Here is a 24,977-nt window from a genome sequence, read left to right on the forward strand (position 1 = left end):
GCAAATGGACAGGCATTGGCGCGAACGCGATTTTTTTTAAATTTCATCAAAAGGCATTGGACGTAATTTGCACGCATCAAATTTTAAGATTAATCTGTATCAATTTCTATTTAGGTCAATGTCTTTGTTTTATTTAGTTATTAATTTAATGTGTACTTGGAAAAAAATAAACTTATGACGCAGTCGGTTTAAAATAAAGCATGGAAATGTTAGCACTTATTTCAGAAAAGTTTTCCACTGGACCTTATCATTTCGTTGACATATCGACAGACTAAGTGATTACGATTATAGAGATTTGCACAAAGGTAAATAGATACTGTTTAAACAAATATTGTTTTAAAAACATATTTTATTTTTTGATTACGTACCATATAGGAATAATAAATCAATCAATTATACAATTCATTTTTTTTTAATATGATGTTATGACTGTATCATTTGCGGTGTAAGCTTAGAGCATCGACTTAAATATGTAGTCTGCCATAGTCATCAGTAGAAAACATACTCATTTCACAAATACAAATCTCTTTATTGCGGAAACACAGGTAGAAAATAGGTAGATAGGTTTTTTACATAGTAACATACATAATACAATAGTTTGGAAAACTGGTAGTAAAATGAGAGCAAAGCACACTAGCCTGACGATGTTAATACGATAATATAGTAGTTATACAAACAAAATACTAGTTTTGAAGTGGGTGTAATGAAATCGAAGTACTTGAAAAATATAATCCAATTCCACTCACTAAATGTAGAGCAATTGATTTGGCACAACGGCCCTATATTTAAGTAGGTATATAGGCTCAATTGCACTGGAATGGAAAATTTCACTTTTGAATGCATTTCTCTGTTCAAAGATTCAAATATAATAAATTATTTTTGAAGTAATTTTTCGATACTAGTTACTGCTAGCTTTTTGCAATAGGCTGTTTTAAATGTTTTGTGGTTTCATTCCATTCTAACCCAACCATCTCTGCCAAAAAAATATTAAATACCTATGTGAAAGTCAGTTCGTGTAATGATTTATGTACTTTTTATTGTTTTAATACTATACTGAAAATAAAATTATGAAAAGAGGTGCGTTGGATTTGAGATAAACGGAGTTTTTCCAGGAAACTCAGAATTTTATAATTTATACGGTTTATGTATATATTATTATAGTTAATCGCTTTCCATGATCCATGATATATTTAATTGCGGTCAATGACACAGGCGTCTAGAACATGCTATACAAGGCGATGCGCCGGCGCCGTACGCGGTATTAAGTTTCGCGTACTCGTCTTAATTTAATTGGCACTTCAGCTCGACCGTGATATTTGCATGAGGATTATCTTCATTCAATATGAAGTGAGTCGATATTGTACAAAGACGATAAACATTTTAAGTTGCGCAAAATAAGTTATTTTGTGAATTTACCCAATTATCATAATTCCGGGGTTTTACTGACTGACTCTTTGTGAGTACCCGGGATTTAGTCTGTGGCAACAATAATAATCGACATAGCCGTTCCAAATACCCAAAACCTCACATCCACACATACTGAGAAACTAACAAAATATAGAGATCTAGCTATCGAATTAAAAACACAATGGCGTGTAGACAGCGTAAAAACTATCCCAATAATTATTTCAGCTACTGGCGTTATACCTACCACTCTCCGAAATAGTTTAAAAAAGCCTACAAATTCACCCTCTTACTTATATTCTCTTGCAGAAAGCTGCAATCCTTAATACCTGCAGAATAGTCAGAAAATTTCTTTCTCTTGACTAAAATTTTGTTCTTTCCTCCACTTATTTCTATTCAATATTTTTGCTTGGTCAATAGCCCGTAAAAATATTTAATTCCCCTGAAAAGGGTGTACAAAATTTCATAAAAATCATAACAAAGATTTTACGGATTGGAGCATATCCAAACAACTTCCGACTTAAAATCGTTAGACCCGCGGTCCCGGTTGGTGATAAGGAACTGATTAGGATGTACATGTACAGTGTCAGTTAATCTATAAAGAAGAGATTAAAACGACGCAAATCTTGAATCTTAGTGCCGTGTGGTTCCCGGCAGTGCCGTGTGGTCCACGGCACCAATACAAAAAGGAATAGGACCACTCCATCTCTTTCCCATGGATGTCGTAAAAGGGATAAGCTTACAAACTTGGGATTCTTTTTTGGGCGATGGGCTAGCAACCTGTCAATATTTGAATCTCAATTCTATCATTAAGCCAAATAACTGAACGTGGCCATTCAGTCTTTTCAAGACTGTTGGCTCTGTCTACCACGCAAGGCATAAAGACCTGACCATATGTATGTATGTATGCAAATCTTGAAGATAGCTTGTGGGCCGGTAGTAATAGGCACGCGTCGATACTGTTATCACTTTTTAGTGATAAGCGTTACAAATCGTCTTATCACCGTGATTGTTGCCGTGGCTTTTTTGTTTTTCTCTACGTGCAAAAAAAATGAACTGTTCTCAGATAGAACAAAACCCGTGTAATTTTTATGCTTCAATGAATTTGAAATAGACTTGACGAATAGACTAATGTGATTTTCTGCAGAAAGATTCGAACCTTGTACTTAGTTATAAGAGTCAGTTCGTTAAACTACTCGGCTGCTGTCGCTTTAACTGGTGTTTATCTGAACAACAGTCAGATATATATGATCAAAGACAAACTTCCTCTTGAATGTCACAACTATTGTAGGTACGTCTGATCAGACGAGGTTTTCAATGTTCTGTAGTTGAAGTGCCGTGTGGTTCCCGGCATCAAAAGAATAGGATCACTCCATCTCTTACCCCGTGGATGTCGTAAAAGGTGACTAAGGGATAGGCTCACAAACATGGGATTCTTCTTTTAGGCGACAGGCTAGCAACCAGTCACTATTTGAATATCAATTCTATCATTAAGCCAAACAGCTGAACGTGGCCTTCAAGTCTTTCAAAGACTGTTGGCTCTGTCTACCCCGCAAGGGATATAGACGTGAGTATATGTATGTATGAAGTTGTAACTTAAAAAACTGATCGTCTCAAAGCACTTGATAATTAAAATTAGTTTAAACAACAAACAAATTGAATGAGAAAGATAATTTTGTTCGCTACTGACGTTGAAAGTATTATAATAAATAAAAAAATGGTACCTATATTTCATTTTCACATTTCAATAGTTATAATACAAAATACAACTGACCTGTATCCAGGAGGTGCTCTGGAACCTGGTGATGCACTGGACCCTGATATAAGCCAGTAGACCCAGCAGGCTCATCATGGAATTGAAGGCGTAATACACCGGAAACAGCACCGTCTGAACGCTGCCGAACACGTGGCGGGGAAGGGAGAAGTATAACACGATGCCTGGAAGTGAGAAAGAGATGTCAAATTTTGTAAAGGTTTATAGAAGACTGGCTGTGCCCGCGTGTGCGCGTGGTTTAGTTATTTTGGGCATCATAGTAGTTCTCAAGGATGAATAATTTTCCCGGTTTTTTCACATTTTCCATTATTTCTTTGCTCCTTATAGTTGCAATGTGATGTCTTATAGCCTAAAGACTTCCTCGATAAATGTTCTATTCAACGCAAGAATAATTTTTCAGCTTCAGCTTTAAAATATTATTATAGATGGTGAATGGTAATCTTTGACAAGACTTCTTAAAAAGAAACATGAGCCTTTAATTTCCTTTAATTAAAACACTAGCTTACGCCCGTTTCGTCCGTGTGGTATTTTCGCAATAAAATAAACTATCTCTGAACCAAATTTAATCAAAATCGGTTTGGGTGTGAAAACATAACAAGACAGACAGAGATACTTTTGCATTCATAATATTATTAGGGACGTAGACATAATAGGAGGAGGAAGGAGCCCTTAAGTTTAACTTACTGCAGGAAGCATTATTTACCAAGCGACCTTAAAAAAATCAGATTTCAATTTGAAAAACATTAACAGAAAGATGTTATTTATATATATATTTTTTTCAAAACCTTTTTTACTATAACATAATTGTCATACACATATTTAAAACACATAATTTTAATTTAGTAGGCATCTGCCAATTCGACTATCTTACACTCATGAAAGACTGAGACTCGTGAAAGTGAATTTAGATGTAGTCACTGCCTACCCTTCCTTGAAATAGGCTAGATTTATGTATGCATCTGCCAAGGGAGGACATTAAAAAAATTCCGATCAAAGGTAAGGAAATAAATAATCTGACATCAACGATACCCTTCCGCGCCATTTGCAAAGGACGATCGACGTCACCTGAGGTCAAATTCATAGAACGTACATCGTCACCGGCAATTGATAAGTCTGTTTGTTTGTACGTTCGATTTGTCGGTAGTGATATCATCGGGAGGGGACGATGATCTGAAGATTAAAGAATCTAAGGCGATTCTCGCTATTTTGAAGACTAGCTGCTGCCTACCTATGTTTTTCTTTATACCTGTACTGTATAGCTTTTTAAAGCACATAATAGGAATGAATAAGACCACTCCACCGTGTACCCATGGATGTCGTAAAAGGCGACTAAGGAATAGGTTTATAAATTAAGGATTCTTCTTTTTGGCGATGTGCTAGCTATCTGTCACTATTTGAATCTCAATTCTATCATTAAGCCAAACAGCTGAACGTGGCTTATCAGTCTTTTCAAGACTGTTGGCTCTGTCTACTTCGCAAGAGATAGACGTGATTATATGTATGCATGATAATGCTTTATCTTGCAATCACGTTGCATTAGGCACGCAATAACAGCGATCTGCGTGCATGATCAATAGACAAGACTATGCAATCATGCATATGAAAGTCATTGAGTACAAGTAACAGTACTATTTAATACAAGTCATTTTAATTTGATCGGGTTATCACTATGGCTTTTTAAAAGTGATACATAAAATTGTATATTTATGGTAGGAATTAGTTCCAGTAAGTAGGTACCTACTGATCAAATATTTTTTTATTTTAAAATAATTACATCAAAAAATATACATTTAAAACCAATGTAGGTATGACAAGCACACAATTTGTTTTACTTCCGGTACAAGGCAGATTTTAAAACGTCTTACACTAATATTATTTTACACTTGCAAATTGTTTATTTACCTTGACGTGACCTGCTAATAATGAGATTATTTGACTCCATAAGGTCATAAGGAGGTAATGTCTTAAATTTATCATTATAAATCCCATCCAGTTTAAAGATTTCCAAAATGTGTACCTACAACCGTCATTACGCACCATTAAGTAATTTACAATTTACAAAACATAATTTAACGAGACATGCATCAAAATAAAACCTGTATTTTGACTTGGTTTGGCTAATTGACATGAGCGTTAAAAAGCACAGAGCATGGAACTGGAAGCATTGTATTTAAAAACATGATCATGGTCAAAAAGACTCCTCTTCAGAGAGCTGAGGTTGTAACCGCCAAAAGAAAGGAGTTCAGTATAAATGAGAATCTTCGAGAATAGATTGATAGGAATGAAGTTAACGACATTCCCACCTCATCTAATTTAGGCGCGCGAAAAAATAATCTCTATCTGTCAGTTCTTAAAAAAAGTTTATGATGCACTTTTTAAATTCAGATTAAGGTTACGGGCGGTCGTAAAATTAGAGCTGATTCGGCATCTTGTTGCTTTTCTCGGAACTGCATCGCCTGAGGTGCAATGTAATATGATAACTGGAAGATTATTTTCCATGCACGACATGGCAACACTGCTGATTGTTGCATAACTGACGATTCTTTACTTTCGAACTTCGTTTTTATTTAAATGGAATCGTGCAAATGAATTTCATCACGACTTTATTTCTATGGTAAAGAGCCTTAATGTTATCAGTTTACTGTAAAAATTGTCAACGTACATATACTTATTTATAAATGAAAATGTTCACGTTTTATATATTATTTCATCATATTTCTTAACAATATATAAATGGGAAATTATTATATTCATAAAGTTAAATTTAAATTTTTGATTACATTTTTATGTGTACATTTAATATTAAAATGATCTTATTTGCACAATAATTAAAAAAAAAACTTGTACTGGTTGAAAAAAAAATCCAGTTAAAATATAATGCTGCGTTATTTAAAAAAAGAACTTACCAGAAACAAGCGTCATCCATATTTGCGCGCCAAGATGTGTGGCAATGGCGCCGACGTATAACGCCTTCCATCCTCTGACCTGCGTCTCTGACCCTGGCCTGCTCAGCCAGGTTAGCAGCACGATGAGGGCCAGCGCCACGTGGAAAGGTTGTGATGTGCGGGTTAATACTCTGTTGAAGAAATGGCCGTGGTTAGAAAACTTATTGGATTTAATAAAGGTAAAACACCATGGAAATACGATAACAAAAAAAAAGGATTAAGATTTACATAAAATTAGGGTCGTTGGTTCTTCCTGTTACACAGTATTTCGAGTATATTGCTAGCGGAAGAATTTAAGAGTTATTTTAATTCATTGGGAAGTAATTAATGAAAGAAGCAATACAAAACTTAAAATTTACAGATTTGTTTCATCTCTCATGTATTATAAGAGTTTTATTCCACACTAGGTGTGCCCGCGACTTTGTCCGCGTGGAATAGTTATTTTGGGCATCATTGAACCCCTTAAGGAGGAATAATTTCCCCGTTTTTTTTTCACATTTTCCATTATTTATTCGCTCCTAATAGTTGCCTAAAGCCTTCTTCGATAAATGGTCTATTCAACATAAAAAGAATTTTTCAATTCGAACCAGCAGTTCCTGAGATTAGCGCAAACAAACTCTAGCTTTATAACATTAGTATAGATTAGCTTTAAAAACCCAAGGCAAATCCTTTATTAAGTGATCACAAATATCCTTTATAAATTTGAATATAACATTTCTGTGTCGAAACGATTTCACATATGTCACGTGGTAAAATTGATTACCAACACTTACAGCTAACTGGTTGCTACCTGAGGCACGTGGATTTTAGAAATAAACTAACGGTAAATTCAGACTTTTCTATATATTCCAGTAATGTAGTAAATTATATATTCCAGTTAATTATTAATGCTCTTAACTAATGTTCATATTAAGAACTTAGTCAATGAAATTTTACTTACATCTTATCATCTCGATGATCACTACATAGTATAAAACAAAGTCGCTATTTTAGTCTGTTTGTCTGTATACTTAAATCTTTAAAATTACGCAACGGATTTTGATGCGGTTTTTTGTAACAGGTAGAGTGATTCAAGAGGAAGGTTTTTATGTATAATAACATTTATAACTTTGCACCCGTGCGAAGCCGGGGCGGGTCGCTAGTACTATATAAAGAGTGGGTTTTGTCAAAAGTGATGCGTAATTTCTGATATCTACTGTAAGGAAAGAACATTAGGAGGATGATGGATAATAGTAAAAGTAAAGTAAAACTCAATTATTTTCTCCAAAAACCGGAAATATTTAAGAAATAAAGTACCTACATATGTTTGGTAAGTACAATATTTTTATATCTCCTTAGATCGGCCGCAGTAGATACATAGATTGTCAACCAACTGTCCATTTGGAACTAACATTTAATACCTCTTTTCGTGACCGTAATCGGGTCAAGTTTCTCTACAGGCGACTGTACAACAGTTTCGAATGCTTATTCACAGAATTGCTTTGAGAAAATTCGCTGCAACATGATCTGCTCAGTTTACTTTTTGCCGAAACATCGACTTTGGTACTCCTTTTGACAAACCTGCTTTTTTCCGATGAAACCCCGGGCACACTAATCTGCGTTTAATGCAATATGTTATCTTCGTTAATAAAAACTTCGATCAATTAGTTATCTTATCATCAATCTACTTAGAATGACTGTTGAATCAACAAGTATTGACAATTTTCGTGGATATCATGATTATGTATGAATCACAATTAAATGGGCTATAAATACACAGATAGGTTACGTATTGCAAAATTATTTTTGGATTTATTAAACTTGATGACTGTCATTCAATTGGATGATACCGGGACACGTTAAAGATGATTTTATATTAATAGTTATCTATTTTTAAAAATCTCGTGTACCGGTGCCAGTCTATCTAAATTTAACGCAATCTCCGTTCATGTTGAAATTTGATAAAATCGTGGAAATTAGAAAATAAAAAAAAAATAAACAATTAACCAAGAAATAAATAACATTTTTAATACCTAATATTTCACTAGAAATTTCATGGTAAAACTGATGATTTTGTGAATCACGATATACTTATACCAATATAAATAAAAAGAAATACTAATAGGTACTCTTTGTGTAGACATGGAATAATAAATTTGTCGAACAAAAGGATAAGTCTTGTCTTTACAAAGCAATAAAAAATTAAAGGATGCAAGCGGAAGATATTTGAATCGAATTTACTGAGAATAAAGATAAAAAGTGAATCGAAGACATACGGTGACCAAAAATAAAGGGACCATGAATAATTCAAGTGGATCCCTTGGGAAAAACGGGTTTTTACCAATTTCACAAAGCCCAGTTTTGAGTTGGAACTCGCTCGTATTGAGATGTTACTTTTTTGTACATACATACATATAATCACGTCTATATCCCTTGTGGGGTAGACAGAGCCAACAGTCTTGAAAAATACTGATAGGCCTCGTTCAGCTGTTTGGCTTATTGATAGATAGAATCGAGATTTTCATTAAAGAACATAATCATATTGACTAGAATTCTTTCCGCAGCTATGCTTTCGTCCGGGAATTTTCAGAAAATAGTTCTGTGTAACACCGAAGTTCTGTGTGAAATTTTATAAAAGAATAAATTGATAAATATTTGTTATATGTCGTACCTCTTAGTATGGGCATACATTTACAGCGTGTCATTTACTTATCTGTCTACAAAATAATGATGCAATTTGTACTTAATTAAATAATAAATTTACAAGATTTTTATATTTATTAAGTAAGTGCCGTCTGGTTCCCAGACTTATTAAAAAAAGAAAGAAAAGGACTACTCCATCTTTTCCCATGGATGTCATAAAAGGCGAGTAATAAATATGCTTTTAGGCGATGGGCTAGCAACCTGTTAGTATTTGAATCTTTATTCCATATCTATGTATATCTTATAAAGACTGTCAGCTCTGTCTTCCCCGCATGGGATATTAGACGTGATTATACTATTATTACACGTGATTATGTATGTATAAAATAATAATGCAATATGTATTTAATTAAAGAATTAATTTCCAAGATATTAAGTAAGATAATGAAATCTTACTAACATGCAAATAAAGCTGGATTTGATGGCTCACAAACCAAAGTTTGTATTGCTAATTGGTACAAGTAATTATATTCCACTTGGACTATGAATAAAGGTGCAAATTAGCTTTTGACATTAAACCCACAACTTTATCGGCAATTCTTGAATATACATTGTAATTTTATTCATAGGCCGATGTGGTATACGTGTATTTTTCCGTTTTTAAGTCGTAATAAAGCTAATTATCTGTGTTGAAGCTAAACCTGTGTTTGCAATGAGTTAAACTAACCCGCTGGCTTTTACACAATTCCAAAAGTTATAGTGTTATTCTATTTATTTTTCAAGTATGATAAGGCAAGAGGAAAGAGGTAGTCTCTGCCTACCCCTCCGGGAAAGAGGCGTGATTTTATGTATGTATGATAAGGTAAAATCAAAATCAATATTTTACTTATAAAATACATTTCATCTTATTATCTATGCGTAACAGATATGTAGGTAAACTCACAGTAATTTTTATGAAAAATACCTTTACTTGTTGAAAAAAAGTTTATCTTATACACTTATAGGGCAGTGTTGATATACCTAGTTTAATTATCACTTTACGCTATTTTTTATTGTAATTACATACTTCATCGATGAAATATCGATGAAATTCTAGAATTTTTCCCTTACTTTTGTGATAAAAGTTCGTTGACTGATACTTCAAATCTTGTAAATAAGGCAAATTAAATGTTTTTAGTTTCATAAAAAGAAAGATGAATGAATGAGACGAGTTAATGAGTCATGTCGTAGGGCATTGGCCCTTGTCTCATTGTGGCAGTAAATAACCTATCATTAACAGGTAATTGAGAAATAATGACTGTTGTATAATTTAACATTCAATAAACTCTAAGTTAAGCAAATTGCTGTGAGACCTGGTAATATTTGCCCATACAAACTTCTTTTCACAAGGATCATACAATTAACACAAACGATTTAATGTTTAATCAACAGTACCTGGGTGACCGAGCGGAGCTTTCTATCATTAATATACCAGCATAACGTGGCCTTTGAGTCTTGTTATTAAAAGCTCTGTATACATCGTATAAAGCTCTGTATATCGTGACAAGTATATGTGACTACTAGCAATGCCCGCGACTTTGCCCGCGTGGAATAGTTATTTTGGGCATCATTGAAGCTCTTAAGGATGAATAATTTTCCCCGTTTTTTTCACATTTTACATTATTTCTTTGCTCCTTAAAATTGCAGCGTGATGTTATACAACCTAAAGCCTTTCTCGATAAATGGTCTATTCAACACAAAAATAATTTTTAAATTCGAACCAGTAGTTCCTGAGATTAGCGCGTTCAAACAAACAAACAAACTCATCAGCTTTATAATATAAGTATAGATGTCAGACAAAGCGATGGGAATGCACGGCCTTACAAATGACACTAGAAAACACTTCTATTTGCCATGTCTATAAATACATAGACCTTGTCGCTCACACATTTTAAAATACTATTATATTCTTGGCAACTTAATAACAATGTCAATTATGTAATATTGGTTTCCGTATTTGCGTGCGTTATTTGTTCAACGGCAGAGCATAATTATTATACATACATTTATACATATCGTCACGTCTTTATCCTTCGCAGGGTAGACAGAGCCAACACAATATGAATATGAATCTCTCATTTAAAATTTAATTTAATAACTCAATTTTTGTGTAAAGTAACATCATACCGTGCTTTTAATATTTCTTACAAAAAATTCAAAATCATAAAAATGGCACATTTTTTTTACTTACTTACAAAAATATTAATTCTCCACCGATCATCATTAGAAACAATTTAGCGCGTTTAAGACGTAAACGCGTAACAAACAAACACACTATCGCACGATGACGTTGACAACGAATTCGTGTCAATCGGTTTTCAGCGCGGTGACTGAACTGCAAGGCTTTGGCGGGAAGCCAAAGTAACACGAATGAAAATAATACGCTACATAGATTTTTCCCGGTTAAAAACCTTTTAAATATGAATAAATATTTATCTATACTAATACATATTATAAAGCTGAAGAGTTTGTTTGAACGCGCTAATCTCAGGAACTACTGGTTCGAATTGAAAAATTCTTTTTGCGTTGAATAGACCATTTATCGAGGAAGGCACAGCTATAGTAAATATAAATGTCGTAAAAGGCGACTAAGGGATAGGCTTATAAAATTGGGTTTCTTGTTTTAGGTGATGGGCTTAGCAACCTGTCATTATTTGAATCTCAATTCTATAATTAAGCCAAACAGTTGAACGTGGCCTATAGTGTATGTTTTTCCAAGACAATATGCTCTGTCTACGCCCCGCAAGGGTAGGGCTACCTAGACATGACCATATGTATGTTAAACATCAAAGACCCAGGTCAATCAGATATATATTTCTGACCTTGATTCGAAACCGAGACTTTAGGTCAGTTCAGGCAATACAACCACTATTCCTCAGTTAGAATCAGTTTTTCTATTTGTACTTTGGAGTTATAATAAAAAATACATTATGATGCGCTTACGCACGTGAATTCATTGTATTCTTAGGTAGTCAATTCTGTGCATGCCGTGACATAAAAAATAAGAGAAAGGTTATTTGTTCAGCTGCTTGCGTGTTGATGACGTCAATATTCGAAATTACGATGTGTTGCTATGTGCAAAACTTTTGAGTATAATTTGATTAGTTAATTCATTTATTTAATCACGTCTATCCCCTTGCGTGGTAGACAGAGCTGGCAATCTTGAACTGACAGGACGCGTTAAGATTCAAATAATCAGTTATATAATCAATAAAGAAAAGTTGCCTAAATGTGCAGGTTTCCTCGCGATGTTTTCTCTCATCTAAGAGCATCAGTTAGTTATCAAACTAATGTACATAACTTCGAAAATAGTCATTGGTACATGTCCGTGGTGGGATTCGAACCGGTGACCTTATGAGCAACCGCATTTTGACCAGGTACCTTACCGATTAGACCACCTCGCTTACACCAATCTATACAAATATTTTTAAAGCTGAAGAGTTTGTTTGTTTGTTTGAACTCGCTAATCTGGAACCACTGGTTCGAATTGAAAAATTATTTTTGCGTTGAATAGACCATTTATCGATGTAGGCTTTAGGCTATATAACATCACGTTGCAACTATTAGGAACTAAGAAATAATTGAAAATGTGAAAAAAAGGGGAAAATTATTTAGCCATGTGGGTTTCAATGATGCCCAAAATAACTATTCCACGCGGACGAAGTCGCGGGCACAGCTAGTCAAGGCTAAATGGTACAGCTATCTCCTAAGGCCACCGTACTTCCTAGTACTATTTTTCCCTGCTAGAGTAAATAAGTAGGCATGAAATTCCTAGGGTCGTAGCACTCGTAGCTTTCGTAGCCACCGTCGTAGCAGTAACTATTCTTTTGGCTACGAATTAGTACGACATTCTGTCAGATGCTACAAAATAATTATTATCGCGGGTACTTTTTATTTTTTTAGTTTGTGTAAAATCAAATATATTGTATATTTTTAAGTTAGAAGTATATATATTGTATTTTCTGTTATTTATTATTGTAATTAACCTGTTGACTTTAGCATTTGGAGGAATCATAACTTCAACGTGTCATTTTGAAAAAAAAATCTTGTAGTTTGTGGATTTGATTTGATTTGATTTAGTGAAAATGTGAAATATTTAAATCAAACACATATTAGCGATTATATACATATATCTTATGTAACAAAAACACGAGTCAACATACATAATAATGTCGTATTTTACTAACTGGTTTACGTCACGCGCTCAAAACATATGGGCGCGCGTAGAATTACAAATAAAATGACGCGATTTCGCGACGGCCTTGTCTAATTTGTTTACTAAAATAAAATCCGCTATGTCGTTTGTTTACCAAGGCTCATTAACGGGTTAGCGCAATTTTTAATTCATAAATATTTATCTTAATATGTTTTAAGCAAATAAAGATTATGATTTAGAGGTGAAAGTGAAAACATCTCGTATAAAGCGCTCAAGTTAGGATATATCCTGAATCCCACGGGATCTGTTCTTTTTGATACTCTACATACATATAATCACGTCTATATCCCTTCAGGGCACTTATAGAAAAGAGGAATAGGACCTCTCCATCCCTTTTCCATGGATATCATAAACGACGACTAAGGTATAGGCTTATAAACTTGGGATTCTTCTTTTAGGCGATGGGCTAGCAACCAGTCACTATTTGAATCTCGATTCTATCATTAAGTCAAACAGCTGAACGTGGCCTATCGGTCTTATCGACACATATCGCTCTGCCTACCCCGTCAGGGATACAGACGTGATAATACATATGTATCACACAGATTGAGATGAATTACATTCAAATTTAACGAATACACATATCGGTCAGCCTTAGTGATCACGTATATATTAAGGAAAATTCCTAACAATACTTATTGCGATAGTTTATCTCAATTGTCGCTTCCTAGTGTTAACCCTCTTGATATATAATAGCAAGATAAATTACATTGACATACATATATCACGTCTTTTTACTTGACTGTGACACCGGTGGTCTCGGGTTCGAATCCCGGCCAGGGCATGATGAGAAAAGAACTTTTTCAGATTGGCCTGGGCCTTGGATGTTTATCTATTAAGTCTCGAACTTACTTCGTGGCTTACTCAATCTGTTTAATTTGTCCCGTATATATTTATTTATTTAATTAAACTGATATTGAATTAAATTCTCAGCTAATATTGTAAAGTCAAAAGTAATTTCGTTTGATACATCTTCACAGTTATATTACTGAAACGATCTTCATAAAATATTGTGTATAATATTGGAAATATACGGAAAGAGTTCACAATAAATTTAATAAGTTATATTTATATGCCGAATCGTATTAAACAATTTCTTCAATCATCAACCAATATAAAAGCAAAGAAATAATTGAATATGTGAAAAAAATGGGGAAAATTATTCCTCCTTGGGGGCTTCAATGATGCCCAAAATAACTATTCCACGCGGACGAAGTCGCGGGCACAGCTAGTTCTTCATAAAGATTAAAGGGCAATTTGTCGTTAATTACACCAAATGACTCTGCAAAAAGATCAAAGACCAGACCCACCAATTAACTATATACCAATTAATCAATATGCTCTTTGAAGATATATACAAATAAAGGACAAAAAAAACGCAATTAAGATTGCAGGAAGTAGGTCGAATCGATTTACGACTTTATCGATATGAATCGAAATCGAGAAACTCTTGCAACGATACGTAAGGAGTGTTCGTGTTCTCGCTTTGCATTTAGTAATATGTTTTAAGTTATATGTCATATGTTTTAACTAATTAGGGCACATAGTATAGTACCTACTATACTTTTTTAAATAAATATAAAATGTCACAATTTTATAATAAATAGTTTGTGCGCAGTAAAATTCGTTTATTTATACATATATTAAATATATACTTTCTATTTATTCACTTTTGATTGATAATTGATTTTACTCTGAAAATTAATAATCATGATAATTAATTTTACGTAAAATTGAAACATTTCTTTACTTGGCTGGAACTTGGAGAATATTATGAAGTAAAGCTACATATAAGGTTGATAAATCACTGAACTATTTTTTATAATAACTCATTGACATAAATATACATTAAATTACAGAACTCAGAATCTTTAGGTTATTATGAAAATTTAAGTGATAAAAAAAATAAAAAACGTTCCCACCTTATTCTCGCTTTTTTCATAACATTTTTTATAGGTGGCCAGTTCTAACCTGCTTGAATTTGTTTCTTATTTCAAAGAGGTTGAGTGACTATACATGTATTTCAAACACCAGTGTATTTTAGCAATAAATAAACTTGAACACAAAATAAAGGGTATATTTTAATAACATAGCAATCCCATTAGCTAAAAATGTTTATTACCTTTGACTGAATGAATGAAAACTATGAAACAAATAATTATTATGTGCTAAAACTCCAAATAGGTAAATGTAACAAAACGAAGTATCAACTTTCAAATGAAACCTTTAGAAAGCGTCAGAATGTCAGAAGAAATTATTTTAAATGGCTGCGCATGCGCTGCAATGAGTTCCTGATTTAAAAAAAAGCGCACGTTGCCATAAATATGTATGTATGTGCAACAGGTTACACCGCTGTGTTGCCATCGCAAACTTTAATGACGTCATGACATTTCTTTGTTTGTGGAGAGAAATAAGTGCAGTGTTTAACTGCTTATTTATAAATACTTATTCATTTATTTGCCAAATAAGTACATTGGTCTTAAAATTAGGAATGTCTCTTTTATTAAATCTATACTAATATTATAAAGCTGCAGAGTTTGTTTGTTTAAACGCGCTATCTTTAGGAACTACTAGTTTGAATTGAAAAAATATTTTTGCGGTGAATAGACCATTTATCGAGGCAGGCTTTAGGCTATTTAACATCACGCTGCAACTATAAGGAGCAAAGAAATAATGGAATATTTAAAAATACGGTAAAAATTATTCATCCTTGAGGGCTTCAATGATGCTCAAAATAACTATTCCACGCGGACGAAGTCGCGGGTACAGCTAGTTATTACTAAACGTTTTTATTACTATTCAACCAAAACATAACGAGTTTGTATTTCTGCGGATTAACAATTTCAACCAGTAAGGTTTTACATTCACATTAAAAAAAAACTCTAGTACATATTTGTTACTGGTACTTTGAGAAGGGTATAGAGAAAGTTTATAAAAAAAATATTTCCTCGTTATGAAAAAAAATACAACGATAATCTTAATATCGATTCAATGTTTTTTAACACAAAGCTCTGTCTGTCTTGTTACTGAAATAAAATAATAGTCAAATAGATGCGGCAAGTTCTGTACAGTTACATGATATATCTTCTAATGAAAATTTTGTAAGGGCGGGTATGCATCAGTGTATGTGATTTATTGTCCCATTGTTCTGCTATGAATTCTTCGTCGTCTGGTGAAGTGAGTTCGTTGTTCGTTTGTTGCACAGAACATTAAAGGCCACTTGAACTGGGTTTGGTAGTATTTTGCTCTGTGGGAATATTGTAAGACGAACGAAGGTTTACACAACGGATGTTTTTTTTTAGAAATAATGGAATCTTGGATCATTTTTTAAACACCTTAAGTAGTAAGGTAATTTATGTACGATGATAGTATCAAAAATTCCCAAAGCGTGTTTCAGTCAGTCCGCAAAAACTTTGCCTAATATTTTAAATCATTTAATTTATGTAAGTTTATATATTTCATTATTATGTACACGCTAATGCCTTTCTATGCATTTGTCGTAAGCCTGCTGGAATAAATATCTTTGGAAATAAGCCCAAAGTATTCCTTAGTCTTAGTTATTTTTCTATGTTTTCTCGATGTACCTACAAAAAAAAAAAAAAAATTCAAAAATTCTTTTTGCGTCGAATAGACCATTAATCGAGGAAGGCTTTCGGCTATATGACATCACGCTGCAACTATGAAGAGCAAAGAAATAATGGAAAATGTGGAAAAAAAATCCTTGAGGGCTTCAATGATGCCCATAATAACTATTCCACGCGGACGAAGTCGCGGGCACAGCTAGTAAAAATAGTCTTGTTAAGTATATCCACTATTACTTTATCCATGACACATCATAATGTAATAGGTAATCACAGAATTTCAGAATCAGGTAGGTAAGTAGTGAAAGATTGATAATTATTAAGATTGAAACTATGATAATCTAATGATAATCTTAACATACATAATTTATTTTTCAACAGATTGCACCCATGCGATAGTGTAAACTCAAGGTAATAAAAGAAACTTAATTAAATGAGCTTTGCTTATAGAAGGAACTACGTGGTAGGTCGGTAATAATTAAAGATGTAATATGGGGGTTTAGATGTAGTTAAAGACTATAATAATTATATGAAAACCCGCCACAAACTTGGTGATAAACATCCAACAACACTTATCTCACATACAATCATAAGAAATAAACTTAATGATTTATGATATACCATTCTTGGATACTTTTACAACTTAACTGCCTCTCCGGGCAGTTGTGGTGTGTTATGACCAGAAGATGTGGGTTCAAATCGCGTGGGAAACATGTCGCTTTGTTATTGTTTTTAGTTTGACTTGGATGTTTTCAGGATTGTATCATTTGTAAGTCTATCAACAAACAAAAGTTAAATCACAATTAGCCACTATTTCGTGATGTTTCCTAAATTTAAAACGGGATATCTGGACATGACATGTTTTTATACTTTTAAGATCTTTGATATAGCAATAGATTAGATATTTAGAAACTATTAGACGAAAATATAAGAAATAAGGCGTCTACATTTTATTTTAAATTCACTTGACCTCAATCATTGGCTCAATTCAACATGGATGTAGGAATCCAAGTGTTGGGCGTATAATTATGTAAATAAAAGACAAGACAGCTGCCAACTGGTCACAAAGCGGCTGTAATTATTTTATGCAACTAGTGGCCACATTTGATATTTTTTAGTGTCCGACCGAAGGTCTATTTTTGGCCGAAGCCGAAGCCGAAGCCGATTAATCGGCTATCGCCACAACCTTCGGCCGAAGCCGAAGCCGAAGCCGAAGGTTTATATTCTCTCAGCACTCAGTAATTAATTTTGTTCAATATTGTCTTCAAGCTACAATTAATATTAAAATCATTTCAAAACCTCAATATTGAAGGTTTATATATTGACTGTCTCATATAGAAGTTGATGATATATCATAGAGGTGGTTGGTTTAGAGATAAACTAGCTGTTGCCCGCGACTTCGTCCGCGTAAATTTCGAGTTGAATTTTAATCATACAGTCAGATACAGACGGACAAAAAATGTAAAAAAAAAATTCTCTATCCGTTTCAGTCAAAATATTAAATGTACAGAAAAAATATTTTTACCGTTTTATTATATGTAGTATTTTGATTTTCAGTTTTTTTACATAAAATACTCAAACAATACAAAAAAAATATATTTTTAATAATAAAAAATATCTTGTAATTGTTGGGATTCGAACTTGGACCGCCAACTTCACAATCTCACGGGCTAACCACTGGACCATCGAAGCCGTTGCGTTGGTGTCGAAATTAAAGTAGACTACATACATATGGTCACGTCTTTATCCCTTGCGGGGTAGACAGAGCCAACAGACTTGAAAAGACTGAATGGCCACGTTCAGCTATTTGACTTAATGATAGAATTGAGATTCAAAAAGTGATAGGTTGCTCGCCCATCGCCTAAAAAAGAATCCCAAGTTTGTAAGCCCATCCCTTAGTCGCCTTTCACTTATATTTATATGTTATAGGTATAATGCCGTCGTATAATGATAAATGACTTTGAATTTTTTATTTCGTAACTTATTTGCCGGCATACTGATGCCTTGAGTTCATTCAAATGTCGATAACTTTTTTTTTGTGAACCGATTTTGATGAAACAAACTTTAAATGTTATTCTGAGTTAAAACAAAGCAATTGGTGAAAGTTTGAAGTAAATCGTACATATACATACATATGATCACGTCTTTATCCCTTACGGGGTAGACAGAGCCAACAGTCTTGAAAAGACTGATAGGCCACGTTCAGCTGTTTGGCTTAATGATAGAATTGAGATTCAAATAGTGACGGGTTGCTAGCCCATCGCCTAAAAGAAGAATCCCAAGTTTATAAGCCTATCCCTTAGTCGCCTTTTACGACATCCATGGGAACGAGATGGAGTGGTCCTATTCTTTTTTGTATTGATGCCGGGAACCACACGGCATAAAGTAAATCGGTTTAGTACTTTCGGAGATAATCGTGATCATACATACAGACAGACAGACAAGAAATTAAAAAAAAATATTTTTGCTTTCTATTATTCATTCTAAGTGTCCCTCTATCCATTTCAGTCGAAAATACTAAATGTACAGACAAAATATTTTTACTGTTTTATTATAATGTATAGATAAAAGTTTGTGATTTACCTACTGGTAAAAATAATGATTTGATTTCTTACAAAAATACTCGTTTAAATACACGTACGGACTTGTTTTGATGCATGCAATCAGCAATGTGATATTTTGACAGTGACTCCCCGCCGCCTCATGACTTTCGTAACAGTTCGTTCAATCTCGACGATCGCTCGGACCTTCGGCGAAACCTTCGGCTTCGGCCGGATTTTGGGCCGAAGCCGAATGTTTCGCCGAAGGTGGATTTTTTGGCCGAAGGTGGCCGAAGCCGAAGCCGAAGCCGAAGCTTCGGTCGGACACTAATATTTTTAGATGTTAGCAACACTTTTCCGAAAACACCTACTTCTGCGTGCAAGTACGTTTATTTATTAACCTCTATCGTTTATTCCCGTTCCAAAGCCGAATGGAAAACCCAGGGTCTCCTTGATGAGCTTTAATTTTTGCATGTTTTCAGTTCCACTTTTCATCGCTTTGCATTGAGGTCTAGGGTCTACGGACCAATGAAGCCATACACATTTACACATATGAAGTGTGCAGAGATCGTGGCAAGTGAAAAGATGTAGTCTCTGCCTACCCCTCCGGGAAAGAGGCGTCATTTTATGTATGTATGTACTTTACACATTCCATAGAGATGTTGTCAGGCAGTCAAGAACGTAGACATTGTATTTTATTTTTTTCTCACTAAATACTTTAAAAACATTAAACGTTAGCAGTTTAGTCATTGACGCAATTGTAAAGGATCGCTTCGAGATAAAACGCTTGTTTTTTGCATCATTGTAAGTGTTGTGACCAAAGGACGTTTAAGATAAAAATGTCGTCAGGATTATTCTTAGAATCCATATTTAAGTTATCTAGTTCCGTGATCTTTGAAACAGCAATGACAGTTCCGAATTTACGATTCTAAGGTTCATACGTTATCCTAGTGATAACAAATTACAAAAAAGATGACACGTTTAATAAAATTGATAGGCATTTGTCATGTAACATAGTTATTTATTTTTTTCTATCTATCTTAATGTAGAATCAAATCTTATTGATTTTGGTCATCCAGGCGATTTGCCATTAGGTGATTTCAGGACACGAAAATGTGGAATTTGATCACCTAGTAGGCCAAAGTCGAATAATTTACATATTCATCTTTCCTAGGATTCAATTGATTGCTAAATTATAGCAAAACGAAGATCGAGAATCGAGATATCGCGATCTTAGGTCTCGTAATAAATTTGATTTTGTTGTCAGTTTTACACATCCAATTAGTTTGGAGTCTTATCAATTTACAAATACATTTATCGAAAAGTTAAAGTACATGTAAATTTTAATACCATCTGGAAATTTAAATATTTTCGTATATTAAGACTGTAACTCTCAATTCTGAACAAAAATTTATGCCTTCTTATGTATTTTTATTTACTGATTAATTTTTTGAAATTTTGCGACTCTATTCCATCGTTACCAGCGTATAGCATATTTATATCTACAGTATTGATGATGATGATTCAACAATGAATGATTTCCCAACGCGCACGCGCCGTTACCAAACATCACAATCGGCCTACTGAAGGCGTATCAATAAAAGTGATTTTTCACCAGCACAATGGCAGAATGCTTGTTTAATACAATAACAAGAGTCACGTCTCATAAACATAGTCTTCCGATGAAGTTACGTGCTTGTACGCACGTCGTCGCCTGAATTTTTTCAGTGGACAGTATTAAATATATAATCAAATTTATTCAGCGGAAACCAATCGTAATCTTCACGACACAAATGCCCGCCACGCAATGAATTCGTTTCAGTCAAAATGGCCGCTCATCAAAAACAATACTTTTAATCATCGACATTTTCATATTAAAACCTTTTACTTATAACTAGTATTTTAAAATAAAACAAAGTTAAAATAAATAATTCTAACAGAAGAGAAATTAGTTTACGATACTGTGGCGGAGAAGACTGTCGCACGTCTTGAATGAGCCGAGGATCTGTTAGATCTTGTCTCAATTGAAACAGAATTATGCCTGTTCAAGATGTCGTGTTATCGTCGTCTTGTCTTAGTGTCGATTGTCCTTTTTTACCAGTCTGTCAGTTTTGGTCATCTTAAATGTCAAGTCAAAGAGTATGTTTTTCCATGGAGGCTGAACGGCCGCTACACGTCTTAACATGCATACTGGACAGTCGTTCCCGTGTCTACGTAAAAATGATGAAAGAAACTGTGTATCTATAACTTAATTTATTTACGATGCTTTTCTGCAAATCATAAAATTGTTTTTCTTCAATTTTATGATAAAGATTATAAAAATATGTTTTTGGACACGTATTTTTCATATCAATCCATCATTTGAAATCAAGTTTGTCAAGAATGATGATCTGGCAAAATAATTGGAAATCTAAACAGAATGTATGGAGTACATTACTTGTTTACATCTTTAAATTACTACTTATTTACATTGGCGATTCAAATTATTTATTATCAATTTAAAACTATTTATTTTCATTCTACTAACAATTATCCGACCTCATATTTAAGTGGCACGTTATCTGTCAGTCAGTCATTAATTCAAGACTTCCCGACTAATTTCGGTTCCCGCAGGAATTTCGAGAATGGGCTGCTGGTTGATTCTCAGTTAATTAGTCAGTCAGTGTCCTAGTTTATGTATCTAGAAGATATTGATTGATGATTGATAACATCATCCCAATTGGCGTCAGTTGTTCCAAAGTCCGAGAGTCATTTGTAATCGAATAATTCGACCTCGTGATCGTAAAACTGTGTAGATGTCTATCAGTGTTAAGTCGTGACTCAGATGTAGAACAGCCAAAACAGTCACGTACGAGTAGTATATTTTTAAAAGCTAACAAACCAATTTAGATTAGTTCCGAGCTAATTGTTCCGGCAGTTGGTCTATTTATTTGTCATGTCTTCGTTTGTTTTTAAATCATAAACTTTTTAATTTTCTTTCGCAGAAGCTGACAGAGGCTTGATATGACTTGACTTAAATCCGTGGCCGTGGTAAATACAAATGTCTTTATTGCAGAAACACAGGTTTAAGGACGTGTGCTTAATATAAAAAAGAATAGGACCACTCCATCCCTTTCCCATGGAAGTCGTAAAAGACGACTAAGGGATAGACTTACAAACTTGGGATGCTTTTTAGGCGATAGGCTAGCAACCTGTCACTATTTGTCTACCCCGCAAGGGATATAGACGTGACCATATGTATGTATGTACACAGGTTGAAAATATGATAAAGTCAGTTCGTGTCACTGTGACCTGTCTTCACGAGACTTACAATCACGTCTATATTCCTAGCGGTGTAGACAAAGCCAACAGTCTCGAAAAAACTGGAAAGCCGAAAATTTCATACTCGAATATAAAGCCACAAATGAACAATTTGAAATTTAATTTCCTCTAATGCCCTACATATTGAGTGCACTATCCATTATTTTTTTTATTTTTTTTTTATATACGGGACAAATTACACTGATTGAGTTAGCCTCGAAATAAGTTCTAGACTTGTGTTACGAGATACTAACTCAACGATACTATATTTTATAATAAATACTTATATAGACAAACATCCAAGACCCAGGCCAATCAGAAAATGTTCTTTTCTCATCATGCCCTGGCCGGGATTCGAATCCGGGAACTCCTATGCCACAGACAAGCGTACTACTGCTGCGCCACAGAGGCCGTCAATTATTATTGCAGGTGTATAGTGTTTGTCTATATGTGCGACACGTGATCATGAATCTCTCATTGTCGAGAAAGCACTATGATGCAAATGATGTAATATTTATGAGGAAATAGTAATAGTGTTATATACTTCGAATTATGTGGGTGTGACATATGACGTATATTGAAATTTTGCGATATATAATACTAGATGTGCCCGTGACTTCGTCCGCGTGGAATTGTATTTTGCGCATTATTGAAGTTATAGTTGCAGCGTGATGTTATAAAGCCTAAAGCCTTCCTCGATAAATGGTCTATTCGTTTATTTGTTTGAAAAAAAAAACGGGGAAAATTATTCATCTTTGAGGGCTTCAATGATGCCCAAAATGACTATTCCACGCGGACGAAGTCGCGGGCTATGAAGGTCGTACGGACTGTGACGAAAGTTAAAACAATGGTGTTATCAAAGCAATGAAATCTTCGCATGTAACTTTATGCCGAATGGGATCGATGTAACTTAGCCATTTAACCTACTTCACAATGAGAAGTGTGTGAGGTTTCGGAATTAAACTTAAAAAAACACAGGTCTGAGTGTTGGAAGTTTAAGTTCATAAGAATACGTATAACTCTGAGTATTTATAGCATAAATGTATTGTACTTGAGATATATTGTAGCGATACAATTAGGGCATTTCTGTTATTATAGCATTGAGACTTCCGAATAATACTATATTTAACAAAAGGAGTACTTAGTTCTATTAGGTAATGATCTCTTTTCTTATTAACTATATTTGAGAAAATTAAGCTCTCATTATGATAAGGCACGTGTAATTTGTGGGCATTATATTGGCTTGCCTGTCAACTTATTTTAGTACTTTATACGGAAAGAAGTAGTCACTGTCTGCCCCTTCAGGGAATGAGCTGTGATTTTATGTTTGCATAAAAAATAAATTAGACTTCTATTTAATTAGGTTCTATGCTTCGAGAGATTATAATTGCGTTAAAATTTAGTGCAGTTTCAGATGAAAAAAGAACTTATATGTAGATTACTTACTAAAAAATTCAACAGTCATTCATCATTCACTGATCATTTCAAATCCAATCGAGCATAACTAAAGCAGAACTCCAAGCCTGGGTCACTTTATGAAGTTATGTTTTGAAGTTAAATAACGCTAAATTTTCGCTCTCCCTCTCTCTCATACATGTCGGTCGCACCCTCTAAAATTACCCAAAAATCCCACGTAGACAAACATATTGTACTCACACGAAAGTCTTCGTCTCCTGCAGCCTCACCATCCCTTGTTTGAACACATCGTACAGCAGTTTCGTGTACTGAGTAGAAACTGCCAGCAGATCAGGCTGGTACTCCACTTCCTTCTGCTTCTCCACGTTCATGGGGTCAGTCACAATGTTGTGTTTCGCCTTCATACGTTCGAGTTTCCTGTTCGGTTTAGGGGGGGCCGCCGCGGGCGCGTCTTTGACGTCACGGGAACACACGTTACACATTTCGCGCTGTTGCTAAAGCCGCGTATCACGGAATGGACGAGGCGAGCTGCGGTCACGAGTATAAGCTGATGGATTCGCATCCCCACCACTCGCTCGGTGCGCGGGCGCGTCTGATTGATAACGCGAAAAACGTCACAGCTCGCTGTAACGCGTTGTGTGTGTTTTTGGCGACGACGTGTTTTTTTCGCGGCAAAATTTTTAACGATTTCCACGCACGGGCGTTTTGGGAAATTCTGAATCAAGATGTACCTATCTATCGAAATAAAGAAGTTATTAATAAGAGCTTCGACATTTTGTTACTTACCTGCAGTTTTCCGTAGAACGTTGGAAAACTTAAAATACCTATAAGTTAATTCGCATATACCTAGTTAATAAAATTAGGAAAGAAAGACTGTAAATACATACATATAATTACGTCTATATCACTTGCGTGGTAGACAGAGAGAGAGAGTTTACCGTCTTGAAAAGACTGCAGGTTGCTAGCCCATCGCCTAAAAGCAGAATCCTAAGTTTATAAGCCTTAGTCGCCTTTTAATACATCCATGGGAAAGAGATGGTGTGGTCTTATTCATTTTCCTATTGGTGCCGGGAACCACACGGCAGCAGAAATGTTGTGAAGTTCGTATCGTTGTATTCGTATCATCGATTTTTGCAATTT

At 34.4% G+C, this 24,977-nt stretch overlaps 1 protein-coding gene across 1 annotated transcript in view; it reads right to left on the minus strand.

The window, feature by feature from the left end:
• The window catches only part of LOC106133008 (transmembrane protein 205), a 30,140-nt gene extending 5,769 nt beyond the window's left edge, over positions 1-24,371 (minus strand). The window contains exons 1-3 of the mRNA XM_013332594.2: positions 24,078-24,371; positions 6,085-6,254; positions 3,179-3,342 (exon numbers count right to left, since the gene is read on the minus strand). Of these exons, the coding sequence (XP_013188048.1) occupies positions 3,179-3,342; positions 6,085-6,254; positions 24,078-24,319 (576 nt within the window). The 5' untranslated portion in view covers positions 24,320-24,371. The remainder of the gene's footprint in view (positions 1-3,178; positions 3,343-6,084; positions 6,255-24,077) is intronic.
• Between the last annotated feature and the right edge of the window lie 606 nt (positions 24,372-24,977).

This window comes from Amyelois transitella, chromosome 3 (genome assembly GCF_032362555.1).
Source record: "Amyelois transitella isolate CPQ chromosome 3, ilAmyTran1.1, whole genome shotgun sequence".
In the NCBI taxonomy this organism is placed as follows: domain Eukaryota; kingdom Metazoa; phylum Arthropoda; class Insecta; order Lepidoptera; family Pyralidae; genus Amyelois; species Amyelois transitella.